Raw genomic sequence first — 18,217 nt, forward strand, 5'->3', positions numbered from 1 at the left:
CCCTTTGGCTCAGGGCCTGATCCTGGAGTCCCGGGATCGAGTCCCACATCGAACTCCCCGCAGGGAGCCTGCTTGTCCCTCTGCCTGTGTCTGCCTCTCTCTCTGTGTCTCTTGTGAATAAATAAATCTTAAAAAAAAAAAAAAAAAAAGTGACTCGCACAAAGAAAATTCAGGCTCCTGGGACTCCAAGCAGCTTGGTGCTCCCATCACCCTCAACACCGCACGCAGGACACGGGTTCGGTTCATGCAAGTGGGGCCTGTGGTCAGCAGCCAGTGCAGAGGTTCCCTCAACTGAAGGGCAGCGCGGTGAGCGTCGCTGTCCCGACTCCCCGCACCCCAGGCCACTGCAGGCAGAGGAACAGACTGGCGAGCGTGTGCGGCCACATGACTCTGGCATCCACCCCAGAGCAGAAGCCGCCCACCCGGCCTTACCGGTGTTTCCTCTTCTTCTTCCTCGGGGGGGTGTCCACGTCCTCGGCCGGGGCTGGGGCAATGATACTCGATTCTTTGACGCGGAACTCATACACCTGACAAGAGGCGTGGTCACAGGGCTGTGAGCACTGGCGGCTCCGGCAAAGCGCCCCAGACCCGCCCCTGCTGGAAGCTTCTCTGGCCTCTCCGTGCTGCCAGGGGTGGGGGTGCTACCAGGGGTTGGGCCACTCTCAGCAGGCGCCCGAGGCTGACCTGACCCTACTGGGCTGCAGACTCACCCCGACATATCCATAGTCGTTAGAATCGTTTTCATTCAGGTCCCTCCCAGTGGAAAACACCAATTGACTTCTTTTTCGGGACATGAGCAGGAGCACAAGAGGAACCGAGAACGGTCTGTTTGGACAGTGACTGCTCATCCCCCATCTCAAGCTCTCAAACTGCTGTGTCAGACATGCTCACCTGCCGACAAGTCTTGGTCCCGATGAGCCTGGCAATGGCACAGAAATTGTCATAGTAGGTACCGATGAGCACCCGGAACATGGAGGCCTCGGCGCCGCTCCACTCCACGTTCTCGGGAGGCTCAATGTTTGGCTTCATCTTTATTGGCGTTTGACACCGAGAATTTGCTTCTGGAAAACCAAAGTGAAGCACTGGTCAAGAAAGGACGACTGGAGTTAATAAGTAAACCTCAGGGCTGTGCTGAAGAAAAGAGCAGAAGCGACTTGTGCTGAGAATAAACTCAGCCTGGAACCATCCGCAAGTCTCCCGTGGAGCTCAGGGCTGGTTCCCTTGGACACAACCTTCTAAGATGCTGAGGGGGCGCCTGGCTGGCTCACAGGCGGGCTCGTCAGGGCAGCACGTGACCCTGGATCTCGGGGTCGTGAATTCAAGCCTCACGCTGGCTGTAAAGCTTACTTAATACAGAAATTTTAAATCAAAATGAAAGCTGAGGAGTATCTCCTGTTGCTACTCAGGATGCGAGTTGTGGGCTGAATGGACATGGAAAACCCCAGCTGCAGGGGGATCCCTGGGTGGCGCAGCGGTTTAGCGCCTGCCTTTGGCCCAGGGCGGATCCTGGAGACCCGGGATCGAATCCCACGTCGGGCTCCCGGTGCATGGAGCCTGCTTCTCCCTCTGCCTGTGTCTCTGCCTCTCTCTCTCTCTCTCTCTCTCTCTCTGTGACTATCATAAATAAATAAAAATTAAAAAAAAAAAAAAGAAAAAGAAAAAAAGAAAACCCCAGCAGCAAAACACTGGTCAGGAGTTCCCACGGGCTCTTCTAACCAAAACCACCCGCAGCACAGCCACAGGATTGACCGGAACGATGGCCTGTCTCAGAGAGACGGAGAAGGACGACACGCCGCATCGCTGACCTGCCAGTAGCCGGGCAGGCGGTCTGCACAGGCCAGGCTGGGGTTGGGGTCGGAGTGCGGGGTCGGGGTGAGGGCAGAAGGCAGCTCCACAGCCCCGAGGGAGTTCTCTGGCCTCAGCCCTCTCCTCACAGGGAGCACTAACCCAGGGAGCCGAGTTCCGATCCCTCCCGCACCCGCAGCGGGTCTCACCCGAGGAGCTGGAGGTCTCGTCCTTCTTCTCCTCCTCCTCCTTATCGTTGTTCTCCCCGCCGGTCTCAGTCCCCGCTTCCCTGTCACTGTCCGTGTCCTTGGACTCCAGCACATTAATGGTGGGGGTGCTGGGCCGGCTGCTATTGTTGGGGAGCCGGCCTCTCCTGCGGCCGCCGGGCCGCTTGGGCGGGGTCTTGATGCGCTCGGCAGTGAGGGCAGCCGCAAACTCCTTTGCTCCCTCCTACAAAGTGAAAAATGGAGACATCAAGGTCAAGTTCTCAGACTCATTTTGCTGCATGAGAAAAAAAGGACTGCATAAAGCAAGTTAGTCAATAAATTTATCACATTATCCACTTTTACAAATCATCGTTTGCCTATCTTGATGCTCTTGGTTTTCTATCTGCTTTTGACAGTTTGGAACTTTCAGAAAGGTCAGTGTAGATTCTCTGCGCTACGGGAGTATGACATCAGGCAAGATGACTCCATGTGAACTTGTGAGCCACACTAACTGATTACAAGTTAAAATGTAATAAAATATTTAAAAATATGTAAGCCTCTTTAAACATGAACTTTTATGAGAAGAATCATAGCTAATGTGCATCCAGAGTCAGACTCTCCTATTTTAGGTTTTCTTAAGATACCTCTCTCTGATAATATTGAAAGTACACAAGAAGAATACAGAACATAGAAGCATGCCAGACTTGTCGCTTCCTGTCTTACTGTTTATTCAAACATCCAATTTTTGCCCCGTGACGGATGCACAGCCCCCAGAAGTCGTGAAAGGAGCTTGCAGAGGGAGGCTGTGAGCAGGACATTCTGCATCAGCACATCCGATAATCCAGTCTTACAGAGTATGAACAACAGCAAGATCGTGGATTATAGAGAGACCACAGAAACCTCTTAGACGAGCCAAATAAAATTCTGCCTTGTAGAGAGTATTATAAAATAGTGCTCAAGAATTCCAGGTTCAGTGGCAGGAGAAGGGAGAAGTTTGAGAGCAGCCAACAGTTTTACACTTCATTCTACAGAAACCAAATTGCTTAAAAATAGGGTACCTTCTGCAGGTGCCATTCAATGAATCTTCTGTCCAAAATCCAACAGGCAATATATACCCATTTAGTTCCTAGGTAGGAGTGGCTTGGTTCAAAGAGGGGAAAGGGTAAAAATAAGATAGTACCTGTAAAAAACAACTTTTCTACCTCCTATTCTCCTAAACCCTTACCTTTTCTCCATCATTTAAAAAAAAAAAAAAATCTGTGGGACCTACTAGCTGACTCAAACTACCATAGGTCTAGATCTCGAGAGGGGCCAGGCTCTGAGGAAGGCTCAGGAAGTACTGCCTACAATTACCGAGCTTCTGGGGCCTGAGTGACTACCTGCGCTTCTCACTCTCACAGACTTGGTGGCAGGTGTAAGAGTCCTTGATCCTCAAGGCCCTGAAAGGTTGCGGAACAGACTAACACAGACAGACAAAGGATGCGGGATTAATGGAGGCCTGCAATGTGCAGTACACAGCAGCTAGGAAGGAGACCACCCGGGTGAGGCTCTCTGCCTAGAGTATGGCCGAGGCACAGGAGCAACAGTGCCAACGCTGCCTTCATGGACCTCGCCACAGTTCACCACAAAACTCCTCAAATGCCCTCTGGATCACGCAGCACCCGAGCTTACCAAGTGCTGGTAACACTGTGGTCCACAAGGTTTGTTGTCTAGAGCTGTTTCTGTGTTCTTCCGCTTGTAAGTATTGGGTGTTGCATGAAATGCTGCAAAATAAACAGAAAACATCCATGTATAATTATATTTACTTTTTCACCTCCACAGTTTCAGTGGAAAAAGCCAATTAATACATTAGAAACTTGCCAATATATTGTTTCCATAACAGAACCTTCCTTCAAAGCTCTCACCGAATCATCTCCATGTTCTCCCTAGACTCAGTGGAACACTGCCACTCCCTCCCCACCAGCCCCTAACCAGGGAGGAAACAGTAAACTCTGGAATAATTAGTCATTGCCCATTTTTCTCCTTACAAGCATAACTGATGCACATAACTCTAAACTCTGATTACGAACATTAAAAGAAATCTTTTTAAACATTTATTTAGTCTTTAATATAGCCATAGAAACAACTGGTATATCCCCTCTACAAGGAAATCAGATTTCCTATTTTTACCAAAAGAATTCGGATATCTACAGTTTCTTGATCTCTAAAGAAAGGTTAGTAATCAGCTTGTCAAAATGGAGAAATAAAGGACAGCACTTGTTAAAAACTAGTTTTTAAAAGTAAAGAGGACAGGGTGCGCCTGGGCAGCTCAGTCTAAGCAGCTGACTCTTGACTTTGGCTCAGGTCATGATCTTGGGGTCATGGGATGGAGCCCGGCGTCAGGCTCCACGCTCAGCGGGGAGTCTGCTTCTCTCCGGCTCCCTCTCCCTCTCCCCCTCCACTTGCACAGTCTCTCTAAAATAAATCTGTAAAAATAAAGAGGACAAGGGCGCATCTGGCTGACTCAGTTGGAAGAGCATGCAGCTCTTGAACTCAGGGTCATGAGTTCATGGTGTGGAGACTAAATAAATAAACTTTTAAATAAATAAAGAGGACAGCCTCAGACTACTGAAATTCCATTTCTCCAGATCAGACACAATTCAAGAATCTAGTGAGAGCTTGCGGTCACTACCCTTCTCTAGGAAACACGTGGTCACATAAAACAGGTTCTAGAAAGAAAAGTCTCTGAAACTTAAAATCCCCAAATAATGTGGTAACAAAAAGATTCAAATTCTAGTACACGGGTGAACTAAGTGTGAATGCACAGAGGTGAGAACTTGCAGAAACCCTCGAGAAAGTCTGCTTCCAGCTACCAAGGCAAATACTAGAAATGCTCTGCTCAGAATTACACAAGATGAAAATATCTTAATTTAGATAAAAACAGGTGACATATTCACGAAACCATCTTAAAAACCTCTGCAGCAACACCCGGGTGGTTCAGTCGGTTAAGCACCTAACTTGTGATCTCAGCTCAGGTCCTGATCTGGTGAGTCATGGGCTCCGTGCTCAGTGCAGAGTCTATTTGAGATTCTCTCCCCCTGCCTCTGCCCCTCCTCCAACTCAAGCACATGCTCTCTCTCTCCCAGCCCCCAAAAAAATCTTAAAAAAAAAAAAAAAAAAGTCTGTAACTTAAATGAGAAATACAGACTGAGGAGGGAAATAAGGAAAAAAAAGACAAAGCTATGTCTCTGAAGTAGAAATTCAAGGTTCAAATTTTGTTTCAAGTATGTATTAGATTTCCCTGGAATGAGAGACTGATGCCGCGACTAATTTCACAATGGATTATGTTTCTGAACACGTGAGGACCTCTAAAATACAAAGTCTGAGCGCGGAAAAGGTTATGGTCACATCAGCAGCAAGGAATTCCATCAATCCAAAAAACAAGTTCGTTCTCAGCCAGTTAGCAGCACATACTAAGTGATATCAATTTGGCAAAATTCATTTTTAGTGTGGATGTTCCCCTATCTATAGGCTGACATTCTCAATTTCACCTGATTCAGTGAATAATACAAAGGCACAGATGTATCTATAACGCACACAAACACAAGTGAGGACAGTAGCCCCTTGCTGGTCCTGAGCTGGGAGATACAGAAGAGCAAAGTAACAAAGTAACAGAAGACTCAACAAGCCAAGTTCTGGCTCTAAAGGAAGAATTAACACACTAATAATAATCAAAGATACTTTGATGATCACCAAAGACAAAAAATTTTTAAAGTACTATTCTGAATTTCACCTTGCATTTAGCTCAAGAAAGAGAACTATTTGCATTACTAGACTTTCTCAGCAGAATTTCAAACTTCAATTATTTAAGAAAACCAGGTATATGAAGAATTCCCTCTTCAAGAAATGTCTTGACTATTTGAGATTTCCAGAATACTTACTATTTTCACCATGAAATACTAATACTTCAAATAAGTTATGAAAATATTTTTAAGCTTAATGAGGGGAAAAATTATATTATCTGATCAAGAAAATTATTAAGAGAATTTAAGCAAGGTGCTTTTTAAAAAATTTTACAGAAAAGAGAACATGGAATGTTGATAGGTTTTGTTTTGTTCTATTTTAATTTCAAAAAGCAACATATAAAATCTTGATGAAAAATCTTATCTAAAAGGTTTTCAAGCAAAGGTAAAAAACCCTGTTATAATACACAGTTCCAGCCATTCCCTATCCCTGTGAGCAAACTGGCATAAATGGCTAAAAATATCAAGTAGACCCCCAGAATCTTTTAATGTTTCACCAAAATAATGATGCCTCAAGCACAGAACTGGGGAACCAGAGAATTACAGAGAACAAACCTCAGCAATCACCTAGTTCCAGTGGTGACTTTACAAAATAGGAAACAGGACTAAACAGAATCATCTGTGTAGGTAGTTAGCTGGCAGCAGGTGTGCCAAGGCTTGTCCCAAGGAGGAAGAGCCACCTCCCCTCTCTGTAATGCAACACTTCTCTTAAATACTACTTCAGCTCATTGTCATGTAATAAATGACAAAATTAATGAACACAGATCAATACAAAGTGTCGGTTTATATATTAACTTCTGCTCAAAGTACTGATCCTGTTTGCTCAGATTAGAAATTGGTATTAAGGGCAGCCCCAGTGGCCCAGCGGTTTGGCGCCGCCTTCGGCCCAGGGCGTGATCCTAGAGACCTGGGATCGAGTCCCATGTCAGGCTCCCTGCATGGAGCCTGCTTCTCCCTCTGCCTGTGTCTCTCCCGTGAATAAATAAGTAAAATCTTTAGAAAAGGGGGGGGGGGTTGGTATTAATAATAATTCTTACTGAAGGGCGCCTGGGTGGCTCAGTTGGTTGAGTGTCCGACTCTTGGTTTTGGCTCTGGTCATGATCTCAGGGATGTGGGATTGAGTTTAGCAGGAAGCCTGCTTGAGAATTTTCTCCCCTGCCCCTCTCCCCACAAATGTGCATCCCTCATTCTCTTTCTCAAATAAACAAATCTTAAAGAAAAAAAAAAAAAAACTTCTTACTGAATATACTTATACTTGGAATCACATAAATTCTTGTGTATATCACACATTTCAGACTTCTAATGCTAAGTACCTTAGAGAAAGTGTCAATATTCAGAGCACAGAGTAGTAATAATAGGCAGTTGCTGCAGCTAACAGGAAACCTCCTGTGTTCAAAGCACACACTAAGAGGCTTATGCATTACCTCATTTAATCTCCACAAAATCCCCCAGGGATTAGGTGTTAACCCTCATCCCCATTTTACAGACAAGAAAAACAGATTGAGGGAGGCAAGTCCCTCTAATTACATGGTAAACATGAATTCAGTATATCGAATTTTAATCATTATACATCTGAAATACTAAAAAAGTCAACCATCAACTACAAACTTTGGAATACGGTTTCTGAAATTCTAACCATTATAATGTTAAGAACTCTACAATACGCATTAATACACATCCCAAAAAGGATAAACAGACTTTTTATATAATATCTGAAATGACAGAGTTGGGTTTTATGCTTAAAATGGATTCTTCTGTAGGCCATGCAGGTGACAGAAAATCGAGCAAAACATTTATTCTAAGGCTCTATTTTTTTTATCCTATTTAAGCACATAAAATTTCCCAACTTTAATTTCCCAGCCTGCCGGGATCCCTGGGTGGCACAGCGGTTTGGCGCCTGCCTTTGGCCCAGGGCGCGATCCTGGAGACCCAGGATCGAATCCCACATCGGGCTCCCGGTGCATGGAGCCTGTTTCTCCCTCTGCCTGTGTCTCTGCCTCTCTCTCTCTCTCTCTCTCTCTCTCTCTGTGACTATCATAAATTTAAAAAAATTAAAAAAAAAAATAATTTCCCAGCCTGCCTTCCTTCCCTCCTTGGATCAGAAAGGTGTTACTTCTCCAAACCCACCCACAGGCAACTGAGGAGCTGACCCCTGGTTCCTCTAACAAGTGTCAAAAGACATACCAAGCAGCCAATTTTAGGCTGAGGCTTTTTATAAAGAAATTACACGATTCCAAATTTGCAGAACAGCCTGATTCCAATTTACAAAATGATCATGGTCTAAAAGCTATTTGGAATACAAAGTGGGATTCATTCCCAAACCAAAACCATTTATCCTTCAAGGTTCATTAGAATACACAAGTCCCTCTAACAGAAAAGATCCAAGGTCATATACTGAGCTGCTAGCTCAGATGAACTGCCAAACCCCTACTATCAAAACATATTCCTTACAGATAAAAATGGTAGACAGTCCTAACACTTAAATAACTAATTATCACACAGAAATAATAAAAATACGTAACATCCAAAAAGGCTCTTTCACCTATAAGTTTAACAAATTCTCTCAATGAGTTAAAAACACAAAACATTCCTTAAAAATAATACCAAATATCAGAACCTAAGAGGTTGGAACAGTCCTCTAGAGACAATTCACCACGTGTTAACCACATATATTCAAAAAACAGAGGGAAGAATGAGAACAATGCAAAAATCACATTCATAAAGAGAAAAATAGTAAAATACAGTAGCTCAGAAAAATACACATAAACAGTTTTTAAAAATAAAATATAAAAACCACTTAAGCTTATCAAGAAAAACGAGAGAAAAAAACATTTGAGCAAGAAAAGAATCATTAGAACACTTAGATCAACTTTATACAAATAAATTTCAAAACCTGGGTGAAACCGATAATTCCCAAAAGTGATCCAGAAGCAATAGAAAATCTATCTACTAGTACCAATATTATTTAACGCTGTACTGAAGATGCAAGCCAATGTGATGAAACAAGAAGATAAAGTCCTAATGACTGGAAGCAGAACATATCAGTAACTGTGTATATAGTTTACTTACATAGCTGGAAAACTCAAGTAAGAATCCACTGAGAAACTATCATAAACAAGGACAACTGAGTATGGTATCAAGGTATAAAATATATAAAATTTAATGAGAAAAAGTCAGCAACAACCTATTAATAGCTAGAGATCATCTTAAGAAAGAACACACAAGAGCTACATGAAGAAAATTTGAGGTTATTAAATGGACACAAAATGAAACTTGGTCATATGGCTACATTTAAACACTTAACTGAAGTGCCCCCTTAATCCTCATTTTAAAATGTCAGTTTCCCCTTAGGTAATTAATAAATTGAATGAGGTTCCAATAAACATACTACCTGAACATTTTTTTAAATTAGATCAACTAAAGATTCTAAAATTTACATGAAAAAAAAACAAGCAAGAATGGCCAGGAGATCAATGAATAAAGCCTCCTAGACAGAAAGACCCAAGGAATAAATGCAAAGAAAAAAGACCCAAGCACACATGGTGATGGGTGATGAAGACGGCATGGCGTCGCAGTGAAAGGGGGATTTTTTGGTAAGTGGTATGGAAACAGCTTGGTAGCCTTCAAGGTGGGGAGGAGGAGTGGATCCAAAATTCTGTAAGAATAAAACTCCAGTCACCCAAAATTAGATGCAAAAGAATGAAGCCTATCCAAACACAGGGGCCTGGGTTACCCTGCACTCGTGGGAAGTGATATACAGGTACAGCCATGGTCATGGTCATTCACTGTAGTGCTATTACAGCAAGAGGCACAAAACCATCCCAATGCTGACCGCCCCTCAGCAATCAGTTCAGTAAGTCCTCCCACCTCCTACAGTGGAAGACAACGCAGCTCTCCGGAGAGGAATAATACCAAGATTAAGTCAAAACAGGGAAAAGCCTGAATAGCATGGCACCTTTTTAATAGGATAGTCAGAAAAAGAAGACTATCTTTGCATTTTGCCAGAAAAAAAACTATAGAAACACAGAGGAACTGACATTAGTGGTTTAAGGATGGGGGCAGAAGTGGCTGGGACAGGGCACTGGACACCTTTTAATACATTTCTGAAACGTGTATCATGTGAATGATGTTCTGTTTAAACAGTGTTTTTGTTTTTTGTTGTTGTTATTATTTAAACAGTGTTAACTAAAAACAAGCCAGAAACTGTTTTAAGTATTTTACACAGAGTACTAAATTTAATCCCCACAACCAACAGCTTATGCCCTACTGTATTATTCTCCTCTGACATAGACAAAACCCAAATTAAAGCACAAAATGCTGTATTTAACGTATGTTTAATAATGTATTTACTGACTCATTTTACTGAGGAAAAACCTACGTTGTGGGATATTTTGTCAAGGATAATGCAATGCAATGAATGCTGTGGAATCATTAAGGCTAAATCATGAAGAGACCCCACTGCTCCCGAGTGCTCCAAATGAACAGTCTGCCATTCCACAGAAGCAGACTTCACTAAAGTGAACTAATTATCTATCTTCTATCTCCCCAGCCTGAATAAGGAGATAAATACTCAAATCTAAAGACCACAGTGAAGTAACTCTTGTAATAAATGTTCAAAAGTAGTATTCTACTTCCTTTGATTTGTCTGTACAGAAAGGTACAAGAAATGCTACATCTATCGACAAATTGGAGGAACCATTTCACGACTTCAAGCAGAGGTTCCACCCAACTTTTTTGTGTTAGTGGTAACTGAATGCAGTTTATATTATTTTTAATAAAAATTGAACATAGTTTATAAAACGACTGTGTGTAAAGGCAAATTAAATGCAATTCAAGGCAACTATTTCAAGGGCTGTATGAAGACAATACTGACACTTCGTATTTGTCCAATGGCTGGCATACCAGATTATTAAAACTACCAAATCATCAAAACTAGGAAGGTACTAGGTTTAACCACATAGCAAGGACATGGGAAATATAATAATTCTAAAAACCTACTTGAAACTTTTCTAATTGAAGGTAACTACACCACTAATACTACACACACTCTCTCTCTCTCAAACCATTTCCAGGTCATGATACATATCACATAACAAAGTATGAGATACAGCAAATATAAGGTGATAGTGCAAAAGTCACAAGACATACCTGTGTGGGCAGGCTAATGAATATTAAGAGGTACCACTGGATAATGAGGGAGAAAATTCTGTAAAAGCCAGCCATAGGAACTCGAAAGGGCAAAGCACTGCTAAGGGCCACTCAGTATAGCGGAGCCAACTTTACATAGGTCAAAAGCCCCTGAAGGTGTGACCTGGCCATAGATGGTTGCACTAAAATGTATTGTGGAAAAAACTAACCTTTATTAAAGTAAACTCTGCTTAGGAAATCAAAGAGATATCAAATATGTTTTCAAAACAAGCACCTCAAAAAAAGTTGGTGCTTTTTAAACTGTGCTTAAAAAATTCCTATTACCTGGAAAAAATGTCCTAAGAAACCTAAGAAATCTCATTCCCCAGCAATGTCAGAAAAGCAAAGTAACATTGTTATGTGACAGACTTAAATTTCATTTACAACATTTTACGCTTTCCCTATATTCAAATGCAGATTTTTTTTTTTTTTGAGAGAGCCAGAGTGAGAGTGCGTGTGCACAGGGAGGGAGGGCAAGGGGGGCGGATGGGTCACAGACAGAGGGCGAGACTCTCCAGCAGACTCTCCGCTGAGTGCACAGCCAGATGTGGGCTCGATCCCAGGACCCTGAGACCATGACCTGAGCCAAACATCAAGAGCCAGACGCTTAACCGACTGAGCCACCCAGGCGCCCCCAAATACAGATATTTTTTAAAGTAACTTTCTCAGAGGACCCCCCCCCCAAAAAAAAGAATACTAAATAGACAAGAACATATATAAGCATCTTTTCAGCCGATTTCTTAGTCAACAAAATTTGTTCATCAATGTCGCAGTGTTGCTCTAGGCTATCAGCGAGTTCACAGTAACAGCTTTATTACAGAACAACTGCTTGGTTAGCATTTATGGAAAAACCACTGACCTGTATTCCAAATTACCGGGCGACAGGCGGTCCAAATTAAATACATGTAGAACTTCACAGCAACCCTCAAGCAACAAAGTACGTAAGAACAAGACTCTGACACTAACATACTTTTCAATCATAACTGCCAGATTAAATGATAAATTCTAGTTATAACAAATGACAGTACTCTCCAAGTTGCTTTAAGACATAATTCCACAACAAAGATAGAAAAAGAAAACGTACAATAACTGCACTTACGATGTAGGAAGCAGTCATATTTAAAACATCGCCTACAGAAAAGCGTATGAAATGAATGCAAGCTTTGCTCCCTCTGAACAGATTTAGCATTTGGTCCATCGATGTTCGGGGTACATTCAGGAGGAAGCGCACCTGGGAGCTGCTGCTCGGTGAGCTCTTTATACCTGACATTGACCAAGAAAAACGCAAGTGAAGCTGTAGCAAAACCTGCTTCTCTGAAAATACAGTTTCTCAAAGGTGCCATGTATTATTTGTGATGTTCGCCTTGCCCACAACACACTAGTAAAGGTCTAACCTTCAACGATCTTGATGGAGATGAAGAGCCAATTAAAATTATGCATATGGCGTATCAAGAGACAAGTTCACAGGAAGGATTCAGATCGTGGAAAGTGTCACCATATGAATTAAAATAAATTTCAAGGACACTAACGTTTCTACAAGTGTCCAGACAAATTCTCCTCTCCGCGTACTACGGTCAACGAAGTTGTGTGCTTGCTCTCCCTACAGTAAGTGTCCTGCAGCAGGGCACCACACACACAGCTTCGAGAACCCTGTGGTGCTGTCAACCGAGGAAGCCCAGGGGCTTACCGGCTACATTAGTTCCGTTTCTCATCAACCTCAACGCTGAGCTAACATACCATACAAGGCAAGATTGCCTCAAAAGAACAACTCTTACTTTTCCTTTAGTTCTTCTGCTGTGCCCTTATCTGGAAACATTGAGGAAATGGCTTCAAAAATTTTATCAGAAGGAAATTTCCGAGGTGGGCGGCTTTCTTTATCTAAATGGGGAAATATGAAAGGGAAAAAAGATGAAAGCAAACAAGTTTCAAACCTTCCTTCTCCATGCAACCACATCTAACAAAGTGGATTTCCTAAGAAACTATCATCTCCCTGTTTCACTTACTTCTGACTATGTTACATGTATCCACGGAGTGCGGGTAGCCAAACAAAAAAAACTCCAAATCGAATACAGAAAGTTTTTGGTGCACTGGAAGGCAAGAGACCCAGGTTCTAATCCCGGCTGGGCCACTGACTGGGTCTGTGACCTTGCCTGGCCACTACCCACGGGGATCAGTTTCTTCAGTGTAAAATGAAGGAAAGAACACGTGATCACTGCCTGTTACATCAACATTGTGCTTCTCTCAGATTGCAGTTTTCCCCCGCATTTTTCTATGCTATTTAACAATGAGCTCTGCCTGTCTCCGACTATGGGCTCTGGTCTGGGGTCCTCTAGCTTTCTGATAAGCCATCACTAGCATAGGGGTTAAAAGCCTGGGCTCTCCGGTCAGTTGGAGGAGCTACCGTCAGAATGTTCTGGGCTGTTTCTTCCCAGTAGTATAATATTAAATAAGTTACTTAACTGCACTGAGCCCATCGCTTCAACCATAAGAGAGAGATGATGACAACAGCCATACTGTGGGGCATTACGAGGAGTAAATGAGCTGGTGCAGCACATAAAGTGACTGGCACACTCACTGCCTGTAGGTAGTCAATGATCAATATGTTATGTCATAATGATGATTATGATGATTACCCAGCAAAATCCCAAAAACAGAGTAACGTTCTTTTCGTTAGCGAAAGGAAATAAAGACGCCCGAATACAGGATATGTTACATTTGATTCTATTACATATTGATAGGATATTTCAGAAAAGAAAAAAGAAAAAGAGAAAGAAGGAATTAATAACAGTTTGTGATTTTTTGTTTTTGAAAAATGCTGTCATGGCTACACACAACCCTAATAAACAGACATACCATCTCTGTTCTCCTCTAGATCTTTCTGTTTTTCTTCTCTTTCATCAGGATCATCTCCATCATCATCATCATCATCATCATTGTATTGACCAAGAGCATTCACCAACTCCACAAAAATTTCATCATTTATAAACCCACATTCTGAAATTCATCAAGTCAAATATCAGAAATACACAGAGGGAAGTAGTAACGATAAAACTTTATGTATGCCTTTTCTAATCTGGAAGAAGAGCCAGGGCCTATTAATTAACACTAGAACACTGTAGTTAAAATGAGGCAGGAGGATCATTTTCAAGTCTGGCCAGAGGCAAAGTTAGGGGGAATTTCTCTTCAACACCTGTCATTTTCTCTTTGCTCACACCTTCCCCCAAATATCCGCTGCTATACCCATATACTCTAGAAATTGTGGCCTCAGCCTCCTCCCAACAATGCATGTGAAGACCCTCATCTCCCCAAGAAAGGGACAGTGATGATGATGTTACACATGCTCCCCTCCTGCCAGACACTCTGACGGGTCTCCTGGACGTGAAGAACAGCAGCTGTGACCACAGAGACAGAAGTGCAGGTCCTGCAGCAGCTAAGTGGGACATATTTCTGAGCACAGGGCCTTCTGTAGCACATGTATCACATAAGCAGAGCCCTGATCCTAATTTTATTATGAAGGAATCTTAAAATCTACATACACTCAAACAACTCTATTTACATGTTACTGGCATTATAATTTATGTGATAACCAACTGTGCATCTTTTAAGTATCAAAAAAGATTCTTCAATTTAAAAATAGAGAAAACATTAAAATGTTTAGGATTGAAAACAGGCCCTGGCCACTCCAGCAATAAACTTACTTTTAATATTTAAAAAATGTGTTTTTAGTACGTATGCTTAAAAAATTCAAAGTATCTTTCAATTCTTTGGCCCCTTTTTTGAAGAGAATAAACACAGGGCTCACCTCTATCCCCATGTACTTTTCCATCATAATTTTTTATTAGTTCTTCAATGAAAGTCCCATCCTGATCTAAAACTTCATCCCCCATATACGGAATGTTATGTAAAACAGTTTCATCTTCCACCTAAAAATAAACATATTTTAAAAGCAAGTTAATCTGAAGTATCAAAATATTTTTTAAATCGATGTCATGTAATATAAAATACATTTTTTCCTAAGTAGATGTCTCTACCCAGTTCTCCAGATTTAGACAGGAAACTCTAAAACATAAAGACCCCCTCCTACCAATAAGAATTATCTCAGAAATCAAACTGTTAAGAGAAAACATTTTTAAGAAAAAATACCCTCTTCACCTAATCTAACATGTCAATCATTAAAACTTACCAACATTTCATTACCTCAAGGAAAAATGTTGTGCTTTACGATATGACTCATCAATTTTAAGATACACCCCGTGTCTTAGAATCGATGAAATGTGGTTTTACCAAAACCACTTACAAAGAGCTGTACACAGTAAGATAACATAAGTAAGGATTTCTAAACTTCACTTGATGATCTAGTTATTCAGAGACCTTCAAAATAATAAAAAATCTAGGGATATAAAATCAAGTATCGGGCAGCCAGCGTGGCTCAGTGGTTTAGTACCACCTTCAGCCCAGGGTGTGATCCTGGAGACCTGGGATCGAGTCCCACATTGGGATCCCTGCATGGAGCCTGCTTCTCCCTCTGCCTATGTCTCTCTGCCTGCCTCTCTCTCTCTGTTTCTCATGAATAAATAAAATCTTTAAAAAAAATAATAAGTAAAAAGTTTATGCCAAAAGGATCTGCTTATATAAAATAAGAACACACATGGGGGATCCCTGGGTGGCTTAGCGGTTTGGCCCCCCCTGCCTTTGGCCCAAGGCGTGATCCTGGAGTCCCAGGATTGAGTCCCACACGTCAGGCTCCCTGCATGGAGCCTGCTTCTCCCTCTGCCTGTGTCTCTGCCTGTATGTGTCTTTCATGAATAAATAAATAAAATCTCTTAAAAAAAATACAATATTTCAATGATGAAGAGAACAAGATGCCTATCAAAATTATCATTCCAATCAAGACGACAGATGAGTTTACGAAGGTTTAGAAGACAACAGAGAAAAAAGAAGATGCTAACTTAGCCGGGAAGAGCCCATCCACAGAAAGTTCAGGAGAAGGGAGAACTTCAGAACACAAGGGACTGGGGATACCTGGCTCAGTAGGTTAAGCATCTGCCTTCAGCTCTGATCCCAGGATGCTGGGATCAAGCCCCACCACGGGGAGCCTGCTTCTGCTTCTCCCCCTCTCCCTCTCTCTCCTCCTTCCTCTGCCCTTCCCTCCCATTGGAGGGGGCTCTCTCTCTCTCTCTCTAATAAATATAAATCTAAAAAAAAAACAACAAAAAAACCATAAGGGACCGGAAGCAGACATGCATGGTAGGGAGAGAATCTTCAATAAAGAATTAAAAAGACAGTGATGACAGATAAAAGACTAGAGGGTTCTGAAGTCCATATTTAAAGAGACAAAGGTGAGGATAGGTGTATCTTAAGAAGCCTGTAAACAGGGTATTGGTTAAAAACAGAATTTTAGGAGAATAATCTGATTAACAGAGTGGACTGGATAAGAGGACAGGAGGCCATGACAGGTGTGGCTGTGGAGGTGCCTCTGGCAGCTGCCTCAGGCACAGAGCACAATCAAAATGAAGAATACACCAGGAAAAGGCCATGAGACACACAGGGGACTGTCATGCAGCAGCAGGCAGGAAAAACGAGGAGAACAGGAAAATCTCAACTAATCCCCAGATGACAAATTTAGGACAACTGCAAAGTTCAGAAAGACAACAGAATCTTAGACAAACAGGGGAAAGGGAAGTTGGGGGAGAAAGTACATAAGGGATATAAAATTAAGATTTAGATTTTAATGCACTGATCTATCTAGAGTCAAACTTACATACAACTAAAGAGTCCAGTTTGCGCCACATCTCACTTTCACTAATCCCATTTAAACTAGAAGTGTTAATTTTTTCGGATAAAAGCCAAAATTAAGTTATAATTGTCTATTTTGTCTTCCCAACTGTATCCGTGTAAGCTCTGCTCCCCCCCCAAAACATATCCTAACCATGATATAGTCTGCCTAATGTGCCTTGGTCAGTGACCAGCAAAACCCATGGATAATTCTAAATAATAATGACAATTTTAAACACTAGATCCTTTCAGAATTGTAGTCTATGAAAGTATGAAATCTCCCATAAATTCTTGCAATTCTTAAACTAAATGTTTTTTGCATGAAGCCTTAAACACATGAGGCAATTACAGAAGAGTATCTAAAGTTTATCTTTAATCACTCACTGTAAAATCTTTCAGTTACTAAAGACATTAGAAACAACTATTTAGGGTAGACCCAGTGGCTCAGCAGTTTAGCACCGCCTTCAGCCCAGGGCGTGATCCTGAAGACCAGGGATCGAGTCCCACATCAGGCTCCCTTCATGGAGCCTGCTTCTCCCTCTGCCTGTGTCTCTGCCTCTCTCTCATTCTCTCTCTCTCTCTCTCTCGAATAAATAAATAAAATCTTTAAAAAAATTTTTTAAAAATAAACATATTTTTAATCCCAGGTAGAGGGGGATCCCTGGGTGGCGCAGCGGTTTAGCGCCTGCCTTTGGCCCAGGGCGCGATCCTGGAGACCCGGGATCGAATCCCACATCGGGCTCCCGGTGCATGGAGCCTGCTTCTCCCTCTGCCTGTGTCTCTGCCTCTCTCTCTCTCTCTCTCTCTGTGACTACCATACATAAATAAATAAAATAAATAAAATAAAATAAATCCCAGGTAGAATTCCTGCTCAACACTTTTTCTTTGGAGAGTATTTTAACTTGGAAAGACTAGAAAAAGAGGAACACCACAAAGGCTTATTCAAATATATGTATCAGTTAAAAAAAAAAATCACTGAGTGTTATCATTTCAGTAACTTTTTTTTTTACTTGTTCTTGATTCACAAGAAAAGTGTGTTTTATTTAAAATAAGTGATAATAAAGTAAGCAGATCACAGATGTACATACCATAAAATTCTGCTGAAGGGGAGACCAAGAATACATTATGGGTACTGAAGCGACCGCATTCAGAGTCTTTAATGGGATGACTTGTGTTGGAAAATCCAAGTCACTGGTCACTGAACACTAGAACAGAAAAAATAAAATTGACTCATAAGAATAAAAGGACAACCTCAAGTGGTAGACATATATTATATAGGAACTCAGCCCACTTAAATAATCTTGAAAAGGAAATCCCTTTACCTAAGACAGAAAGGTTTCTAAAAACCATGAAGGATTCTCTCTCCTTCTCACTTTCTTTTACTTAGGGTGGAAAAAAAAAAAAACACTTCAGATTTTGCAAATTTTTAAAAAGCCTCCAACGACCCTTCCCATACTTACCAATATCGATCAGAATCAAAAA

At 41.7% G+C, this 18,217-nt stretch overlaps 1 protein-coding gene across 8 annotated transcripts in view; it reads right to left on the reverse strand.

The window, feature by feature from the left end:
• EZH2 (enhancer of zeste 2 polycomb repressive complex 2 subunit) overlaps positions 1 to 18,217 on the reverse strand; it is a 65,144-nt gene that overhangs the window by 8,330 nt on the left and 38,597 nt on the right. For 5 of the 8 annotated variants that reach the window (XM_041753441.1, XM_041753447.1, XM_041753444.1 and 2 more), the window contains 9 exons: positions 17,824 to 17,940; positions 14,763 to 14,883; positions 13,814 to 13,954; positions 12,736 to 12,838; positions 12,045 to 12,223; positions 3,663 to 3,754; positions 1,995 to 2,235; positions 892 to 1,061; positions 433 to 527 (listed from right to left, as the gene is read on the reverse strand). In XM_041753441.1, coding sequence (XP_041609375.1) covers positions 433 to 527; positions 892 to 1,061; positions 1,995 to 2,235; positions 3,663 to 3,754; positions 12,045 to 12,223; positions 12,736 to 12,838; positions 13,814 to 13,954; positions 14,763 to 14,883; positions 17,824 to 17,940 — 1,259 coding nt within the window. The remainder of the gene's footprint in view (positions 1 to 432; positions 528 to 891; positions 1,062 to 1,994; positions 2,236 to 3,662; positions 3,755 to 12,044; positions 12,224 to 12,735; positions 12,839 to 13,813; positions 13,955 to 14,762; positions 14,884 to 17,823; positions 17,941 to 18,217) is intronic. The other 3 variants (XM_041753442.1, XM_041753448.1, XM_041753445.1) reach the window with 1 other exon arrangement.

Source organism: Vulpes lagopus, chromosome 4 (genome assembly GCF_018345385.1).
Source record: "Vulpes lagopus strain Blue_001 chromosome 4, ASM1834538v1, whole genome shotgun sequence".
NCBI lineage: Eukaryota > Metazoa > Chordata > Mammalia > Carnivora > Canidae > Vulpes > Vulpes lagopus.